This window comes from Mastomys coucha, unplaced genomic scaffold (assembly GCF_008632895.1).
Source record: "Mastomys coucha isolate ucsf_1 unplaced genomic scaffold, UCSF_Mcou_1 pScaffold1, whole genome shotgun sequence".
NCBI lineage: Eukaryota > Metazoa > Chordata > Mammalia > Rodentia > Muridae > Mastomys > Mastomys coucha.
This window is the reverse complement of record NW_022196891.1, coordinates 2,516,389-2,535,193: the sequence shown is the minus strand read 5'-3', so window position 1 is coordinate 2,535,193 and position 18,805 is coordinate 2,516,389. Positions and strand designations below refer to the sequence as shown.

Genomic DNA, 18,805 nt, shown 5'->3' with positions numbered 1-18,805 from the left:
TAAATGTTCCACTTGAAGAAGTCTCCCAGTCTCCAGGAACTTCCTAAAACTCACTGTCCATTCGTATCCTATAATACAAATCTAATCATGTCACCTTTCAATTAAACATATTAAAACCCTGCTTGCTTGCATGCTTGCTTAGGACGGACACCGCTCATCCCATGTGGATGATGACTTTCTCCTAGCTGCACAGATGGAGTCTTCCCTCAGTTAACCTTCCACAGCATCTCAGGAAGCCATGTACAATGGTGGCTAAGCTGAGCCATGCAAGCAGAGTGACTCGGAAGGTGAAGGGGAACCAAGAACTCTCCCCACCCCTCCCTCTGTGAAAGAAGATCAACAGTCAATGGACTCCAGGGTCTCTTGCAAGTAGTTAGAGCTCTTCTGATGAGAACTACACCTACTATGCTTGGAGGATAATGTTCAACACTTCTGTATCTTTCATATCCAGTCCACAAAGTAGAACATTCTACGTTCAGAAGTTGGGTGGTAATTGTTTATATAAGTCCCCACCACACTATAAAGGAAAGCATTGCCATTCAAAATAATACAACTTGAGAATTTCATAAATAAAATATTCTTCTTAGACCTCTTTACTTGTGTCCCATAGCCATAGCCATTACTCACATTTATTTTGTATTTTTAAAACAGATTCTTGTAAGATAACTAGGCAATGTTTCTACCATCTTCCTGAGTCTACGCTTACACTAACCAGTAGAAAACAACAAAGTTAGACTAATTCTTAGACGCTGGTGTAAACCAATGTTGCCAGCTGAGGGGAGGGCAGCAACCAGCAAACTCATGTCTCAGCAAAGGAAGTCCTCCCATGTGCTATCTGTGAAACACAGCAGGAGGCAAACCACCACTCACTATGCCACCAGCCTCTAACTACACACCTGGTCCATACATTTAACTAAGTGAGCAACACCTCACACCTGGTCCATACATTTACTAAGTGAGTGACATCTTACACCTGGTTCATACATTTTACTAAGTGAGTGACACCTACACCTGGTTCATACATTTTACTAAGTGAGTGACACCTACACCTGGTCCATACATTTTACTAAATGAGTGACACCTACACCTGGTCCATACATTTTACTAAATGAGTGACACCTACACCTGGTCCATACAGTTTACTAAATGAGTGAGTGACACCTCACACCTGGTCCATACATTTACTAAATGAGTGACACTTCACATCTGGTCCATACAGTTTACTAAATGAGTGAGTAACACCTCACATCTGGTCCATACAGTTTACTAAATGAGTGATACCTCATACTACTACTTTCATAAATTGACCCACAATCCTCCCATCACCCAGACCACAAATTTAAGAATTTTGTGATTTCTACCAGCAAGACAGTCAATTAGCTAGTGAATCTCAGGATGAGGTCATATAAGTCTCTGTTTCCCCTCCTTCGCTCTGCCCTATTTGGGGTCCCACTGACTCTCCTGAGTCACATCTGAGTCTTACACAATCCACCCACCTTCAATCTGTTCAGCACTGGTACTTCTCAGAGTCCACTCAGAGCACTTCTCAGAGTACTTGCTTAGTGTCCATGAAAACACCTGGGGATCCTGTTAAAATGGTAACACGGAAGTCTGGAGGGAGGTCCTGAGAGTCTGCATCTCTAACAAGTTCCAAGGAGCTGCTGGTCCAAACAACTTATTTCAAGTAGCAAAACTCTAGAAATGCTGTCCTGTAACAGCATGCTCCTAGCTTGCCGGCCAGGAGGATGCTAGGTGACCATCTGTCAAGAATTTCCTAATACTAGGCTTCTGTGAGAAATAAGAAACTGGTCTAATGGTGAGTGGATTGTACAGACGAGTAATTAATTCACTTAAAGTAGGGAGGAGGAGGCAGGAAGATAGAGAGTTCCAAGGCTAGCCCGAGTTCTGCAATGACTGTATCAGAAGAGACAGAGGAAAAAAGGGGTGGTCTAGATGCCCTCTGAGCTCCTCCAGTACTAAGATTCTAAACTCTCTGGGATGCCCCCAAGGCTGCCTCCCACTTTGCCAGTAAAGCCTGGAAAACTATACTTGAGTAAACATTATACTATTCACACAGTTTCGACTTGATAGCTGTCTACAAATAATGCTGGCTTACTGAAAAAAAAAAGTTCTATAAGATAAAGAATATACTGTGCATAGATTAAATATAATTGTCCATATCAAAGTACCTTAAAGATAAATAAACATTATTATTATTTATTTATGTTTATAAATAAACACGATATTTATCCACCAGTACTATCTGAGGTAGATGCCAGGTAGGCTAATCGGTCACTTCCTTAAAGCAGGCCTGCAAACCACTCTGTTTTGTATTGTATGTACTAAGGGCAGAGGTGCAATGACAGCTCCAATGGTCTGTGAGCTACAAGCTGACTCAGGCTAGAAAACAAGCACCCTGACCATGCAGGACAATCCCTGCTCTCTGAAACAGCCTTTTCTTTAGTGTCTTTAGAACAGCCTTGTCCTCTTAAGTAGTTCCAAGGCACACTCTTCCAAAGGGTTTGTCCTCCTGTATTAGAGGACAAGGGCTCACTGAGGTTCTGCTTTATCATCACATGTGCCAGCAACTATCCTTCTTATGATAACACGTCTGTTAAAACATCCCATGAAATCAGCCTGTCAGGTATGGAAACTGTGGTAATGAGTCAGCTTAAGTCTCTGTAAACATTTCCAGAGGGCAAATAGGTGCTAATGGTGGTAGAAAATGTATAGTGGCAGATAATTAGCTTGAATTCTGATCAGTCTGAATTATAAGTATTTTCATTTGACTTACAAGCATGACTTATTTTTGTCAGACAAGATCAGAAATATTTTATGATGTATGTCAGAATCTTACAGCTAATGTGGAAGAGCAAAACGAAGCTCTTCCAGGGTTGTCATTCACATTAATACATAAGGCAGCATTTCATAGAGCCAGCTAAGATGATAATTCATAAGACCTCATTAGTAAAGACTTCACCTTACCAATGAAAGCAGCAAGTTGTCCTCCACCTGCTGAGCAAGACACACACACACACAGATATACACACACACATATACATGCATATCCACATACTCACATATATACACACATACATGCATATACACATATATACAAATATATACATGCATATATATACATATCCATATATATACACAGCATATATACATACATAAATATATACTCATACATACACCTATACATACACACATATACAAATAAATGTAACAAAAGTTTAAATGTCCTACCCATGGGCAGCATTCCAGACAGGAGGGGAAAATCCAGTATATTCGTTTGTTTATGTGAACACCTAAGAATTAATTTTACTTCCTCCTAATCAACACATAATTTAAAGGATTAAAAATGAAGTTTAAGACAAAGTCTAAGACTTTTTTTAAAGCACAAAGTCATGACCAGATTGTTATCATTCAAATTTTACATTAATGTGGTCAACCCACAGCATTTAAATGCCTTCTTTCAAAACAGAAATATAGCATCTCCCATAAAACTCATAAATCCATATAAAAATAAAATGTGACACGCCCTAAAAAAAAAAGAAGAAGATAATGTTTTTCAGCATAACATGGTGAGGGAGACCATCCAGCGGGCCCTCATGGGCCACTACAAAGCTTCAGGCACACATTCACATCTAAGCAAAAGATGTTGATAGATGCTTGCCCCAGAACCTAGACACTAACAAGCTATGACACAAAAGCAACCCCCAAATAATTCAAATAAATAAAAATGCCTGAGTGGCTAGGGGAGTGCTTGGCAAATTTTAAAAATGAAGTTGGAATGACTAACCCTAGCAACCTAAACGGACCTTGAACCTTGAACTTTATGGTTTCTCTAAACAAGCCAGATCCCACAAGTAAGGCAGCAACTATTCCTTGTGGTCCTTCAAGGGCTCAAGCTTTCCCAGAGTGCACTCTGTGTAGCTAGGACCATCCCTCCTTTTCTGCTATTAGAGTAACCAGTGAGAACCAGGCTTGCTTTAAAAGTATCCCCTTTCTGTTGTAAATGTTACCATGTCTCCCAAAAGTGCCCTCAAGTCTGCAAGTATTTCAAGGCATCGTAGGTAAATCATATTAAACATATTTTATATTGGAGATATTCAGTAGTAACTACAAATTGAATGTGGTCCTCCATAACTGAGCATCAGGGCCAAAAACAGTATCTCCCCCCCTACTTCCTTAATGAACCCTAATTAAAGCTCATTAACATCTGTGGCAATTTACTATTGCTAAAAATAATAGAGCCACATTATGTTTACATAACATCTCACAGTTTGCAAAGCACTTCCACATATATCCTCAAATCTCAACCTCACAAAGTTCTTTTAGATGGATTTTTTTAATCTCCTTTTCTCCCTCTCTGACAAATGAGGCTGAGGGGGTTAAAGGACTTATTACAGGCATTACAACAAGTGGAGAGGGCTCGTGGTTAAACACAGATCTCCAGTTTCTCAGTCAATGTTCTTCCCACCAAAAAGAAAAACCTAGCAATGTGTGGCTAATTAGTACCTGCTTTGTAATGCTGTGTTCCTAGGCAGTTTCCTTCAGGTCCCAATAGATCCTCAGCAAGCTTAAAGCAGCAGGAAGTAAAGGAAGCAGAGCTGGTGGCACAGGCAGGTCTCAAGCCCAGAACCTAGAGCTCCAAGTCTGGGCTTCCCAATACAGATGTAGCACACCTGACCACAGGGCCACAGTGTTTTCTACAGCAAGTCAAAGATGACACTTACTAGTAATCTAGTTAACCCTGGCATCAGACTACATGTGGACCTAAATTTTACCTCTGCCTTGCTCGATAAACAAGTCCAGTCAAACTGCAAACTGGTAATTCAGTTTGTGTATCTTCAATATACACACACAGACCTCCTGGGGTTCTGATGAGAATTAAATTAGTAAATATTTATAAAGAACTTGAAACATGGCCTTAAATTGTAATATCTTTGCTAAATTATAAACTACTATACATTTTTTTAGGCATTATACAGCAGGATACAACAATGACAAGGCAGTTTAAATCTTTTGCACTTAATTTTGCAAATTAAAAGAAGTGACTTCTGTTTTGTTAGTGTGAAGAAAAAAAAGAAATGTTATTTGCTGTGCTTGTTACGTTTTTCTCAACTTGACAAAAGCTGGTGGCATCTGGAAAGAGGGAGCCATCATCGAGGAAACAGCTCCATCACACCAGGCTGTGGGCATGTGGGTGGGGAATTTTCTTGATTATTGATTGATACATACAGGAGGCTGCAACCACCCACCCTGTGCCAGTAAGCAGCATTTCTCCTTGACCTCTGCTGCGGTTCCACCCTCCACATTCCTGCCTCAGTTTCTACTCCTGATTGCCCTTATAAAAAACTATAAGTTGTGAAGTGAAACACCCACGTTGCTTTAGTCTTTATCACAACAACAGAAAGCAAACTACCACACTTGCACATAACAAATCAGTCTGCCAACTAAAATTTTCTTTCATTTAGTGTTTCAAAATCCTTCTAAGCATGACTATATTCAAATCTAAAGTCTACTTCCAGCAGTGGAGATCTGGAACATCAGCAACACAACTAAAAGCCCATGACCAAGTTAGAGCGGTATATACACTTGGAATCCCAGCATTTAGCAGGTTGAGGCTGGGGGATTGCTGCAAATTCAAGGTCACCCTGAGCTACACTGGAAGATCTTGGCTAAAATAATCCTGCAGAAATGAAACCCAGTTCTCTACCAAATAAACTCTTGTAAAGCCAAAGCCTGATAGCAGTACAACTTACAGCTTGTAGACACTGATTAATTAAGAATTGGTCACCAGATTTTAAAAGCTGCTTAACAAGGATGATAGATACTCTAACTGAATCTTCTACATTTAACATCATTGCTTCATCCTTCCTCCACACCCATTAAATACCACTTCATCATTTCTGGGAGTCATGTACAGCAGTTTCCATGGAAACAATGGTCCCAGTAACACACTGCTCTCCTATATCAAATCAGAGTTCTTTCAAATTATTCTTTTTATAATGTGTATGTGTGCATGTGTATGTGTGCTTGTGTGTATAGGTACAAGCACACATGGAGGCTGAGGACAACCCTAGGTGTCATCCTCAAGAACACCACCTATCTCCTTTCAAACAATGTCTCTGATTGACCTGGAGTTCTTCATCAGGGCTAGGGATGTAGCTTAAAGTGCAATGTGCATTGCCTAGCACACATGAGCCACTGGATTCAGTCCCTAGTACCAAGCACAGTAATAGTAATTGCGACTGGTTCATGACCACTCTTCAAGAACCCACTTCCCAGAAAAAACCTTGAAGTCCCAATGGCAGCCAGGCCTCCTGACTCCAAGAGGCATCATAGCCTTACTCTTTCTAAATCCCAAAGATAAACCTCCCGTATTTCACAGTAGCCACTGGGGTAATTCAGATTTCTCCACAAAGAGAAATAGAGGGATTTTCTATTTAAATTTAAATAAGAAACTGAGATTAATGCCTAATGAAAAGGAAATTATTCCAAGACTTCAAATTTGAAACATAGAATCATATTTCTAAAGTAAAGGGAAGGAGGGATGGATATGACCATGATATAGCAAGTTGGCTCAGTGAGTAAAGGTATTTGCCATCACATCTGACAACCTGAGTTCCATCCTGAGCTAGAGAGATGGCTCAGTACTAAGAACACTCATTGTGCCCAGCATTAGTGGTGCACGCTTTTGATTCTAGCACTTGGGTGACAGAGGCTGGCCACTCTGTGAATTCAAGGCTAGCCAAGACTTCCAGGACAGTTAGGGATACACAGAGAAACCCTGTCAAACAAAACAAAACAATCTCGCTGCTCTTCCAAAGGACTGGGGTTCAGTTTCAGCACCTAGGTCTAGTGGGCTCACAACCACCTGTAACTCCAGTTCTAAGAGTTCCAACACCCTCTTCTGACCTTGGCAGGTACTGAACACATGTAGTGCAAATACATACAGTCAGGTACACACATGTACACAAAAAATAAGTGTTTTTTAAAAGTAATGCCAATGTGTGAAATTAAAGCATAAAAAAGAAAAGTAGTAGTAAACTAACTTAATAGCCTTTTCTCTCTTATTTTTGCCTCAACAAATTCAAATGTCACAGGACCAAAAATACTCTATATCATAAATCTGAACTTCCTATCAAGTAAAAAGCAAAAATCTCTGAGGAAAAGAGAAGCATTTTCAATGAGTAAAGAAAACAATTACTCAATTTTAAAATTCCAGGACAACCTCAATTCCCTATTTCCTATCTTAATCAAACAACAGAGAGATAACAAATGACAGCGAGGGCTGTTTTTCAGTCTTAGGAAGAGGAAGGCATTCCTAAGTATGGTAGGGCCTGAAAACTCAGAGGGGAAAGCTGGGAAGAAGTGAATGGATAACAAAATATTAGAGATTTGGGAAACAAAACTTTTCCCTAAATGAACCTCCCAAAGAGATTTATAAATCAAGAGAAAAATGTCCCACCCAAGACAGGTCAGTGACGTAAACAGGCACTCACACTAAGCTACTAATACGGAGAAAAGCTCACAAAAACCTAAAGAGCAGTTTGTTAAGGTTTTCTCTTCCTTGAGAATATGCTATACACATACTTCACCCACAAATACCATCACCACCAACTCTTGCTGTCACCTACTTGTCGCCTACCTAAAAATGCAGTGGAAAAATGTGTGTGCCTGAGTTCAAGACAGAATAAGTCTGGTTACTAGAGCAGGATTTATGCATAAAAGTACCTTGTTATTTAAACCCAAAAGTCGGAAGCAGTTAGGCCATCCCATCTTTCTAAGAAACCATCAAGAAATTCCTCCCTTGCTTCAGCATCTGGGATACATCACTGAATCTTCCAGATGCAATGTAACTCTGCCCTTTCATGTCTTTGTACTTCTGCACTTTGAAGGTTTCTATTCTCATACTAAAAATGAACAGTAATTCTTCAGGGAATCAATTCACAGAACTTGAGACACATTAACAGGAAATCTTTCTCATACTCTTAAAAATACCTGGAAATTTGTTTCCAGAGCTCACAAATTATGTTTTTGCTACCACGTATGATAGGTGAGTAAATTGATGAATGGATGGACGGATGGACGGATGGACGGATGGATGGATGGATAGATGGATGAACAGATGGATGAACAGATGGATGGATGATAGATAGATACCTCTCAAAGCAATTTTCATGATACAGACTTTAAAAATTAATACACAACAGAAGTACAAATATCAATGAACAAAGTTTTTCAACTATTCACAATTCACAAAGGCAGAACCATGGACAGGTACTTCAGCAGAACTTAACATAGATGCTAGAATAATATATTGAATTTTTAGTTTATAATTTTTATATGGAACAATTTATATGTTCCATATACAATTATAAATTTATAAGAACAACTAATATGGGATATTGTAGTACACATATGCTTGGAAAGAAGTTTTTCAAACCTACTCTAATTTTTTCTGATTAGTTTTTTTTTTTAATTCAATGATTTCTTTTTCCAACATTCCCATTCTTCTAACTGCTTCAACTTTGAAGTTGAAAGCATGTCCAAACTGATAATCTAAAACTCAGCCTCTTCTCAGGCAATTGGTCTAACTAAGTTCTATCCTAAATCTCCCAAAGGGTAGGCAGCCTCAGGAATGAAATCTAATTTCCCTCTGTGCAGAGCGCCCAGCTGTCGGCTTCTCAGTTACAGGCTCTCTCCTTACAGCCCGTCATGGTGATATGCCACCTCTCAAAGGCACTGATTAGAAAGAAACAGTAAGAAAGAAACCAGGAAATGTGTAAAGAACAGTTATCAACCTTCATATTGAATAATTAAAACATAAAGAACCTCTAAAACTAGTTAACCTAACAAGCTCACAATGTGGAGAAAAAGACACCAGAGAACCTGTCAAAATCTGGGTGTCGTCTTAGTTCTGATACTGAACTGATCTGAGTCTACTTTCCTCATCTAGTAAAATACAACTGTGCTAAGTCAACTCAGTTTTCTGAACTCTATAATCTGGTAAGAGTAGTGGGAATTTTCAGTCTTTTTAGTGCTTCTCTTCCTGCCATGGATCTCTAGGTACTAAGACACAGGCACACAGCCTACCATGAGCTACAACTAAGCAACCAGAGCTGGAGAATGGCGTAGTGGTTAAGAGCACTTGCTACTCTTTCAGAAGATCCAGACTCAGTTCCCAGCACCCACACTGTACGCAGCTCACAACTGCCAACAACTCTAGTTCCAGCATATGTGGTATTACAGTAAGCTATATAAACCAGATTGTGAAGGAAACTTTATGAATCAATTAAGAAAAGAGTTCAACTTCAACTCTAGCATCCAGATTCTACTTCAGGAAATATCAATGGTGAAGAGAATAAATAAAACATTATTTATCTTTTTTAGTCTGAATTCAATCCAAACAGAAGTCTGCTTTGACATCTAATATATTAGATGTTAGTTCTTTCTAGGTGATTTGACAGTTTTGAACCAACAATACAGAACTCAAAACAACTACAACTTTCAAAATCCATCTAAAAGTAGTCTACAACAACAACTTTCAAAATCTGAATCAATTAGTCTTCCTGATAGAGTCTCAGAATGATAAGAGTCGAAAGAGATCTTGGATTTCTGCTCATCGTTTTACAGATGAGGAAATCACAGCGTAGGTTAAAATGAATATCCAAGTATTCTACCTCACACCTGTGGCCCAAGCAGCAGAATGACAGAAAGATTTCATGTTCAAACCCATAGTAAGCTATATAGCAAGCAAAACCTGTGTCACAAAAATAAGGGCTAAAGATGAGGCTCAGCAGTGTAGGACTCCTGTCTAGTATGGACCAAAGGCTTCGGATTACCTCCTCAGCACCAGGAGAAAAAAAAAAAATGCATCAAATCATATCAAGTTTACCAATTCACAGAACAGACTGGTTTCTCAAAAACACTACCATTTCCTCCCAAACTATGGAATAAGAGGGGACTTTTACTCCCAAATTTTTGTACTTTGATAAACATTTAGTTTACTTACTCCCTATCCCTAAAACATACACAGAGCATCAGCCAAATGCCAGAACCACACGATGTAGCTTCAATAACAAGGCTGCAGCTAGTCACACTCTCAATATGCATGGATAAGAAAATAGAAAGCTCTCCCAAAAGATACATTTCTTATAGTAAAGCTTAAAAACTCAATCTATTTATAAAATGTCAAAATCTGGACCAATGTTTCAGAAGTTAAATGAATATTAAAACCCAATAAACATGTAATGAAAAGCAGCATGGCTCATACTTACTCCTGCTACACTTAAAAGTATGCCTGGTAGTTGACAAGAAATTCCAAGTGTCCAACACACCATTAACTGAGGCAGGAATATGAAAAGATCTATTCTCCAAATGTGTTGCTCACTGTACATGTGCGCCACAAAACACACTGACAAACCTCTTACTGCTTGAGAAAAAGAAAGAAAAACCAAAGGAAAACAAACAAAACCACCATTCAAATCCACTTATACTTTAAATTTCTAAATGGAAATTTCACTGATTATTGAAATGCCTCACAACTAAATTATTTCACATTATATTCAATCTTCAATTGACTATATTTATATAACTGGAAATAAGGCTACTATTTTTAGAAAAGGTTATGCCAAAAATACTGGAAATTTCTTTTTTGCTGAAATGTTCATTTTCAAATGCAAAATATATACTACATACAAATAAAGCATTTTGCCTACTTTTAACACATCACTACAACTGCAAAAGACATTAAATATATACCTCATTCAACAAGACTTTATCATTAAATATGTTCAGAATGAATAAAAACATCGAATCTGAAAATACGAGGAGAAAATATTTCAATACAAATATGTGGGACAGTTATGCTTTATCTCCATCTAGCATACTAAAAAACATTCCAGAATGAGTCACGACAAGATCATTACACCCAAAATACTTTAAGCTGTGCTTCATTAGTTGGTGACCACTATCATGCATGATAAAAATTACTATACCACAGAACTTGGAAGAGCTCTGTCATGGCTAGCCAAACATCCTAATAGTCTTTAATCAAAGTACCATTCAAATCTATTCTTTCCAGATCCTGGAGCTGTCAGCTTCCTAGAGTTTTCTAAATCCTTAATTGAGGATTCATGTAAATCTAAACAGTCAAACAGCCTTAGGTTAAAAAATACCTATAAATGCATGAGGCAGGTGTTTGGTTTGGTTTAGTTTGGTTATTATGCTGTCTTTAGAAAGCCAAAGGTAATAGAAAGAGTGTGCCTTAGATGTCCAGAACACTAGGCTGGGCCCGGGCCCAAGCTCTCAGTGCCAGTGGGTCTCAGAACGTGGGCTGGATCTAGGGCCTTCTCTTCCCAGAATGTCAGGAGACACTTTGATAAGGCCTCTTTCTCAACTTTCACAAATGCCAGGTGGTTTTAAAGAAATAGTTTCCCCATAGAGTGGACTTTCAGAGTTTATAATTAAGCCTACTCCTGTCCAGACAGACTGGACTACATAAAATGTGACACCTAACAAAATCATTAAATGTACGATGCCTCATTTGACAGGTGTCTCATTAGATTAATCTCAGTGGTGAGGTATGAGATGCCTTTGAAAGAGAGGAGCTGTTTACTCTAGGGAAACTTTGAGGGAAAATTGTTCTCTCAAAGTCCACAGGCTCAGTCATGTTAAACAAAAGACATTAATAGTATGTGGCACATCAGAAATATCCGGCTATGGGAGAAATGCCTCTGTGTGCCTATGTGTGTTTAACACATCTCTGGGGACCCACACAGGATGGAAGTCAAAACAATCAGCACATACTCCACCAGCTGCTTCACAAAATGACACAAACTCAATTCAAGAAATAAGCAAAAATACCATGATTCATACAAGGCATGGATCCTATATGATATCGGCGGATGTTACCTTCCTAATATAACAAAAGCTAAATTCAATTTTATAAGAAGAACAAACACATCTTATGCAACTGTTTAAGGCAGCTGATTTGACAATCCATTTGGCTTTGTGTACTGACCTGTGAGATTCACACATGCTAGGTCTGCACTCCTGATTAAATCTTACCTCAGGAAAAGGCTAAAACTTATAATCTTAGACTTTACACAGACTAATTTACACCTGTCTCCCCTCTACAATCATTCTTATGAATACAAAACCACCACCATCTCAAAACACTATACTATACTTACTATAGTATACTTACTTACTATAGTAAGATTCAAAGAATGTTTGCTCTCTAACTCTTACACACCTAAGAATTACAAAATGGTACAAGAAAATGTCAAAACACTATTTATTGTTAGAGTACTGGTAATTCTAATTTCAAATGCATATACTCTTTAGCGATGGGTTATTTTCATTGCTTTAAAAGGAAAGATCACATAACCCCCACACACACACACTCTCAAGTTATCTGTCCAGATAATTGCCCAATAAATATTTAACAAACAAGAAGAGTTGGGTAAAAAACTAATAACTCCATAGCCTTCTCAACCCTAAGTATCACAATTTATAACCAGAACACTTAGATATTTCAATACTTTCTGTACTGTGCTCAGTTGTCAATCTTGGTTCTTTACATTTTTAAAGGCCATGTGATAAAAACAGAGTCGTCTGCACTTTACAAGGAACCCCACATAGGACAAGCTGGTAATAGCACCTCATTATAAACATAGCATGTTCTCTGAAAGCTTTTAGGGAAAATTCAAGTGTAAATGAAATTCAGCACTAATTCATAGAAAGTGAGTTGAATTACAAAACAGAGAAGCTCTGCTCCCTAACCTCAGCTCTGCCAGGGGCTGAAACCCCACCACAAGCATCAGATGGGCAATCTGAAAAGAAGACTGACACCAGGGCCGCCTCCCCGAAGGTGCTCGAAGAGACAAATGAGATCATTTAAGTGAAGCCCTTTCATATTCTAAAAGACAATCAAAGCCCACAGGATGGGAGCTACCACGCCATAGTCAAAAGCTTCACACACTTCATGTGAAGAGGAAGAAATATATGAATATAACAGTGTTAAGCACAAAACAACCAAATCAATTAAAAGCCTTTGGACTTTTTTGCACTACTGAAGCACATCCTAGAGTTACGAGTTCAAACCGCACTACTCAGTACTACTGTAATTACAGTAATAAGAGCCTGCTTGTCCATACGCTGTTGAGGCTAACCACCCGTTTTTTGTAGGAGATCATGGAGGGACTGAGCATTTCCAGAAGAGAAAGGGAATAGAAATGTAGGAAGGGAAGCTGGTTGACTACCACTGAAGCCCACATAAACACACCTTCCAAAATACACTAGGTGAGAGGTGTGTTCTCCATTCTGGCAACAATCTTTCTTGTTGCTACAATGTGAATTAAGCAGGCAACTGGAGCTAAAGTGAAAGGTAATGAAAAAAAAGTAAGACTTTACTACAGCCCTATGACACAGATGCCCCAGGGAGTCCTAAACAAAACAGCTCATTCATGCTAGATATTCATAACTTAGATCAGGTCACTGAATTCCTAAAATTCTTTTAACTTAAAATTACTCTTTCAGGTAAAACTTAAGGTGTATCATTTTTAAATGGAAATTAAACATTAGCAAAGTTAGCAAACTTGAGGAAACATTAGATAAAGCCAACTCAATTTCCTAATATTTTGAAACTCAAAGAATTCTTTTGTCGTAAGTACAATATTAATTTTCAAAGTAAGTTTTCAGTAACTGTAATTTGGTAGAACTTCTCATCCACACTGACTTCATTGAAAGACTTTCATTTTACATTACTCCAAACCATTCAAAGTAACTGCAAATAGCTTTCAAGGCCCTTCAACCACCTGAGAAAGATTGTAAGTACTGAAATGGAATTGAACAGTGACCTTCAAAAGAATGTGAGTTCCCTGCTGGACAAGGACTTTGTGAAAATAAGAAACAAGGTGGCTGAGAAGGTAAAAACTCAGATAGAGATAATGTTCTTAATTTAAACTCAGGGAAATATTTTCTAGCAGTCTCAAACTTCCTAGCTATCTTTAACTCTACCTAACTCCACTAGAAAAGACATGCAACAATAAATTCAAGAATACACTACATATTATCAAAGCAAATCAAAACAGAATTTTCCAGTGTCTTCTTAAAGGAAACCATTTAAAACATACATGAATTGTCCTCCCGCTACACAGAAGCACTAACAGTCAGAGCACAACAGCCTCCGTTGGCTGTCCCTTACTCCACTGCAGCACAAGAGTTATTTCTAGGAATCTCGTCAGCCTTGGGTAAACCTTTACCATATGTCCTAAGAATGTTCAAGCTATGTGAGACCACCTTTCAGCAGCACCCTTCTGTTAGTAACAGACATCCTGGCAAACACTGAAACAGCATCTAGTGATGCTGAGTTTTGTTCTATGACAATCATCAGTACAGAGATGCCCAGTTTATTATATTAAATTAGGCTTAAAGTAAGTCCGACTTTGCTCAAATACCATAAGAGACAATCCCACATCTTTCCAACAATCAGACACCTTCCTTCTACAACACATGCACACAGGCTTCAGATTCAATAGGCTGGATAATTTGTGTAGGGCATTCTCATGTTATTAGTTGCTTTTATGAGCATATACACAGACGCCTGCATCTATTTATGCTGTGCTCATAGAAACAAAGCAGTAAATTCAGAAGGAGGTAACAATTACTACTTGTTTATAAACAAACAAAAAGGTTAAAATAACCACACATTTAAGAGTTAACCAGAAAGCTGGGCAGTGGTGGCGCAAGCCTTTAATCCCAGAACTTGGGAGGCAGAGGCAGGCAGATTTCTGAGTTTGAGGCCAGCCTGGCCTACAGAGTGAGTTCCAGAACAGCCAGGGCTACACAGAGAAACCCTGTCTTGAAAAAACAACAACAACAACAACAACAAAATAACCAACAAAAAAGAGTCAATCAGAAATCAGATCATTTTTAAACTGAGATGAAAGAAAACAAACTGCTTAAAGCCAAATATTTTAAGCACTTCTGAAAACAACCAAATTCTCAGAACTGTGACATCCCAACCTTTCAAGAGATATTTATCCTGATAACATCCAGTCATGAACAAAGCAGAAAAAAGCTTCCTCCATACATTAAAGCATACTCTAATATTATCCATTGCATATTCCTTGTTGTATTCCCATTAGCCTCTGTGTGATTAAGAAAGACTGTCATTCTCATCTGAAAATAGGCCCTTTCCAAGCGTGACTACTATTGATGCCTCTGAAAAGAAGTGTTTCACCAGTCACAGGAGCCATGAAAGAAAAAGATACAGTTGTTGCTGCTACACTTTTCTGGACCAAAAAGAAAACTAAAGGGCATATCATCCATTAAGATATTAGCTCCAGGAAAATGTTATTGTACTACAATTTGGTTTTCTTTATATGGCAAATATTAATCAAAATATCCACTTACGTTCAGAAAAGCTTCAATTAAAACTTATAAAAACATTTCATCCAAGGATGAGGTCTTGCATATACCAATGTGAGTGTTAAAGACTAATTCATTCAAACTAAACTGCAACTAGGACACATGTTGAACTAAAACAAAAACACTAATTGTGGAAGAACCAACAGCTATGGGAGTCATGGGGTTGTTAGTATATACACCTATATATAACAACCAAAGTTTTAATGCTCTTAAGCTAAGTTCTAGCCACTAAAGCCTCTCTGGTTGAAAGAGAATGCAAGTTACTTACAAAGCTCAAAAACAATAACCAGTAGCCAAGTGACTCCACAACTTAGTTCCAGCAGAGAGGAGAAACTGACTGGTCACACCCGGACAGGCAGGCATTTGAACAGATACTTAAAAAAATGCCAGAGAAGAGTTCAGGTCGTATCAGAAGCAGTAATCACCGGCATTACTAAGTCTAGTCTGTTTCAAGTACTGACAATAAAGGCTGTAAGACAGAAACAGGCCAACTCATTTTATTTTCATGCAAGATTCAAACTTGGAAGTTGAAATAAAGGAATGAAAGAGGGCCGAAGGTAAGCAGCACTCAAAACAACGGACATACACACTTCTCAGGTGTCTAAGAGGACTCAGTGAGCAAATACGCGTGGCAGACAGTGGAACATACAAGACCATCAGCTGACAAGAGCAAAGTTCCCAGAGGCCCACACTGCACTTTATTGTTTATGAATGGTAAGCTATGTGGACAGTTAAACAGGGAAGGCATCACGGAGCATTTTTCACTGGTCATCGTCCTCTGTCTACAATAAAGTGTCAGAGTTACCCTGAAAACCAAAATGCCTGCAACCCAACAAGCAGAGGCCTGGAGGAAACCACCTTTTACAGTTATGGACTGGTACCCCTCTCAGGCGTTAGCTGTTTCCTGTATTTCCAGGTGACTCTGTCACCTTGTTCACCTTGCTTTCCAACCTCGGACCTGGACGCTCTACTAAACCTTGCAGATTGAAAAGAATGCTCAATTTTAATCCTTGCACAGACGGCATGTGAACAAGCTAGAAAAGAGTGTCAGACAGACTCACCAGGCCCCCCCTGGAATCATTTCTCGATCCCTGCCAAGATTCCAAGCCATACATAAACAGGCCGGCAACTTCCTTACCTGCATAGAACCGGATGAGGCAGCCAATCTCCGAGTCCATGCCTTCCTCCTGCACCCTCCACAGCTCCCCAAATCCCAGTTGGAAGAGGTAGTCATTTTGGATCTGCAATGGCTTCTCATCCGCCTCCAGGCGCCGGGTAGTCTCTCCGTGGAGCTGTACGTACAGGGAGGGCGGCAAAGACGTCTTTTGCACTGTCTCTCGGATCCTCCCGGGAGTCGACTGAGGACCGTCCGGAGCTGCAGCTGCTACCATCTTCTCGTCTCGGGGGCCCTCGACGGCCGTCACGCCAGTGCCGTCCAGGCCCGTCGGGGCTTTCGGCTGCAGTAAAGCCGAGGTCTTCGGGGAAGGCGGCCGAGGCTGCGAGGGGCGCCCGGGGCGGTGGGGCGGCCCGGACGGCCCCATCGAGACCACGGCCGGGTCAGCCTCTAGCTCCTCCGACGACGACGACGAGCCGCCGCCGCCGCCGCTGCTGTAAGGGTCCAGCCGGTCTGACACGCTCTCGGCGCTGGGGCTCAGGCTGAAGCTCTCGGTGTCGGAGGCCGGGCGCGGGGCGCAGGGCGGGGAACCGGGGCGGGCCGCGAACAGCTCTCCCGGGCTGGAGTCCGAAGGCACGGGGCTGACGCGGGGTGCACAGCGCGTCCAGGCGCCCCGGGGCAACGGCAGGTCGGCGGGAGGCGCGCGCGCGGGGCCCCGGACGGCGCCCACGGCGCGGCTCGAGGGCGGCGGCTCCCCGTCCGGGGTCTGGTCGCCGGCGGCCGGGGCTGGGGCTGGAGGAGGCCCGCCGCCCAGCACCTTCACCACCCCGCCGCCTTTGTGGCCCAGCTGCAGAAGCCGGGCCGCCACCTCGGCGGCCGTGGTGTCCAGCGTGCAGAGCACCGGCCGCAGGTAGGACGAGGCCGCGTGGCGGTCAAAGACGTGCACGCAGCCCCGCCGCAGCTGCTGCCTCACCCAGTCTCGGTCCGACGGCTGCAGCTGGAGCAGCTGCCGGTGTTTGAGGAGCAGCGTCTTCCTGTCCAGGCTCCGGGTGCACAGCGACGCCGCCGAGGCCGAGCAGGACGCCGGGAGGCCGCCAGCGGCCGAAGACGCCGAGGAGGACGGCGACGAGGACGACGACGAGGCGGCGGCGTTGGCGGCGGCCGACAGATTCCTCTTCAGCCGCCCTCTCTTCAGAAGCAGCGAGTTGGCGCCGCCGCCGCCGCCGCTGGCGGCCGCGGACACCGGGGCGGCCCCACCGGCCGCGGGCTGGGGAGCCCCGCGCCTTCGCCGGCGCCCCGTGCCTCCCGCGCGGCCCGGCAGCGGCCCCGGCGGCGCCTCGCAGGGGGCCTCCTCTCGCGCCGCGCCGCCGTTCCCGCCGCTCTGCGCGGGATCCGGACTCCGTCCGCCCTCGGCCGCCGCCGCAGCCGCCGCTGGGGCTCGGTCCTCACCCGCGGGGTCCGCGAGTCGCTGTGCCGGGGCTGCGGCGGCAGGCTCCATCGTTGCGGGGGCTTCACGTCGCTCGCTCTCCCCCACCACCACCCCAGCTCCGGAGGCAGCGGCGGAGGAGGAGGTGAGGCGAAGGTGGGAGACGGCGGCGGTGGCGGCGGCGGCGGTGGGGCGAGGAGAACGGAGACGCCGATGGCGTTCGGCGCGGCCGTTCCAGAGGATTATGTGGCGATCCGGAGCATTCCGTCGGCGTCTCGGGGTTCCATCCCGCGCGCCGCCCGCCCGTTCCGCCGCCACCGCCCCCCCAACACACACACACACACACGCCCTCCCCGCCGGTCGCGGGCTCCCCAGCGCCAGGCCCCGCCCGCTCGCCCGCCCGCCCGCTGCCGGACAGCCAGCCTCAGCGCCCGGAGCTCAGAGCCGCGGCCCGAGCTCGCCTCGTGAATATTCATGAGGCGCGGGAAGGCGGGCGGTGGCGGCGGGGCGGAGTGATCATGAATATGCATCGCTAGCATGACGACATTTCTGCGGAGAGCGGGAGGCGGAGGGAGGGGCCTCAGGGTAAACAAACGTGACGCGTGCGTATGGGGGGGTGAGGGTGGGGCGGAGCTGTTTCCCAGGAGGTTTGTCCTCGCCATAGAGGAGAGGCGGCGAGAGGGGCTCGCGTTGCACAATGGGGGTTGTAGTTCATCTGCGGGTCGAGCATAACACAGAAGAGGCCGAGAGCGAACTACAAGACCCAGATATCGTCAGTTTCTGCCCACCCTCTCCTGTAGCTTCTGGCCCTAGTT

The 18,805-nt window shown here is 42.7% G+C and overlaps 1 protein-coding gene across 1 annotated transcript in view; it reads right to left on the bottom strand.

Moving 5' to 3' along the window:
- Phlpp1 (PH domain and leucine rich repeat protein phosphatase 1) overlaps positions 1-18,387 on the bottom strand; it is a 213,732-nt gene extending 195,345 nt beyond the window's left edge. Inside the window, exon 1 of the mRNA XM_031379886.1 lies at positions 16,589-18,387. Within this exon, the coding sequence (XP_031235746.1) occupies positions 16,589-18,062 (1,474 nt within the window). The 5' untranslated portion in view covers positions 18,063-18,387. The remainder of the gene's footprint in view (positions 1-16,588) is intronic.
- Positions 18,388-18,805: the final 418 nt, after the last annotated feature.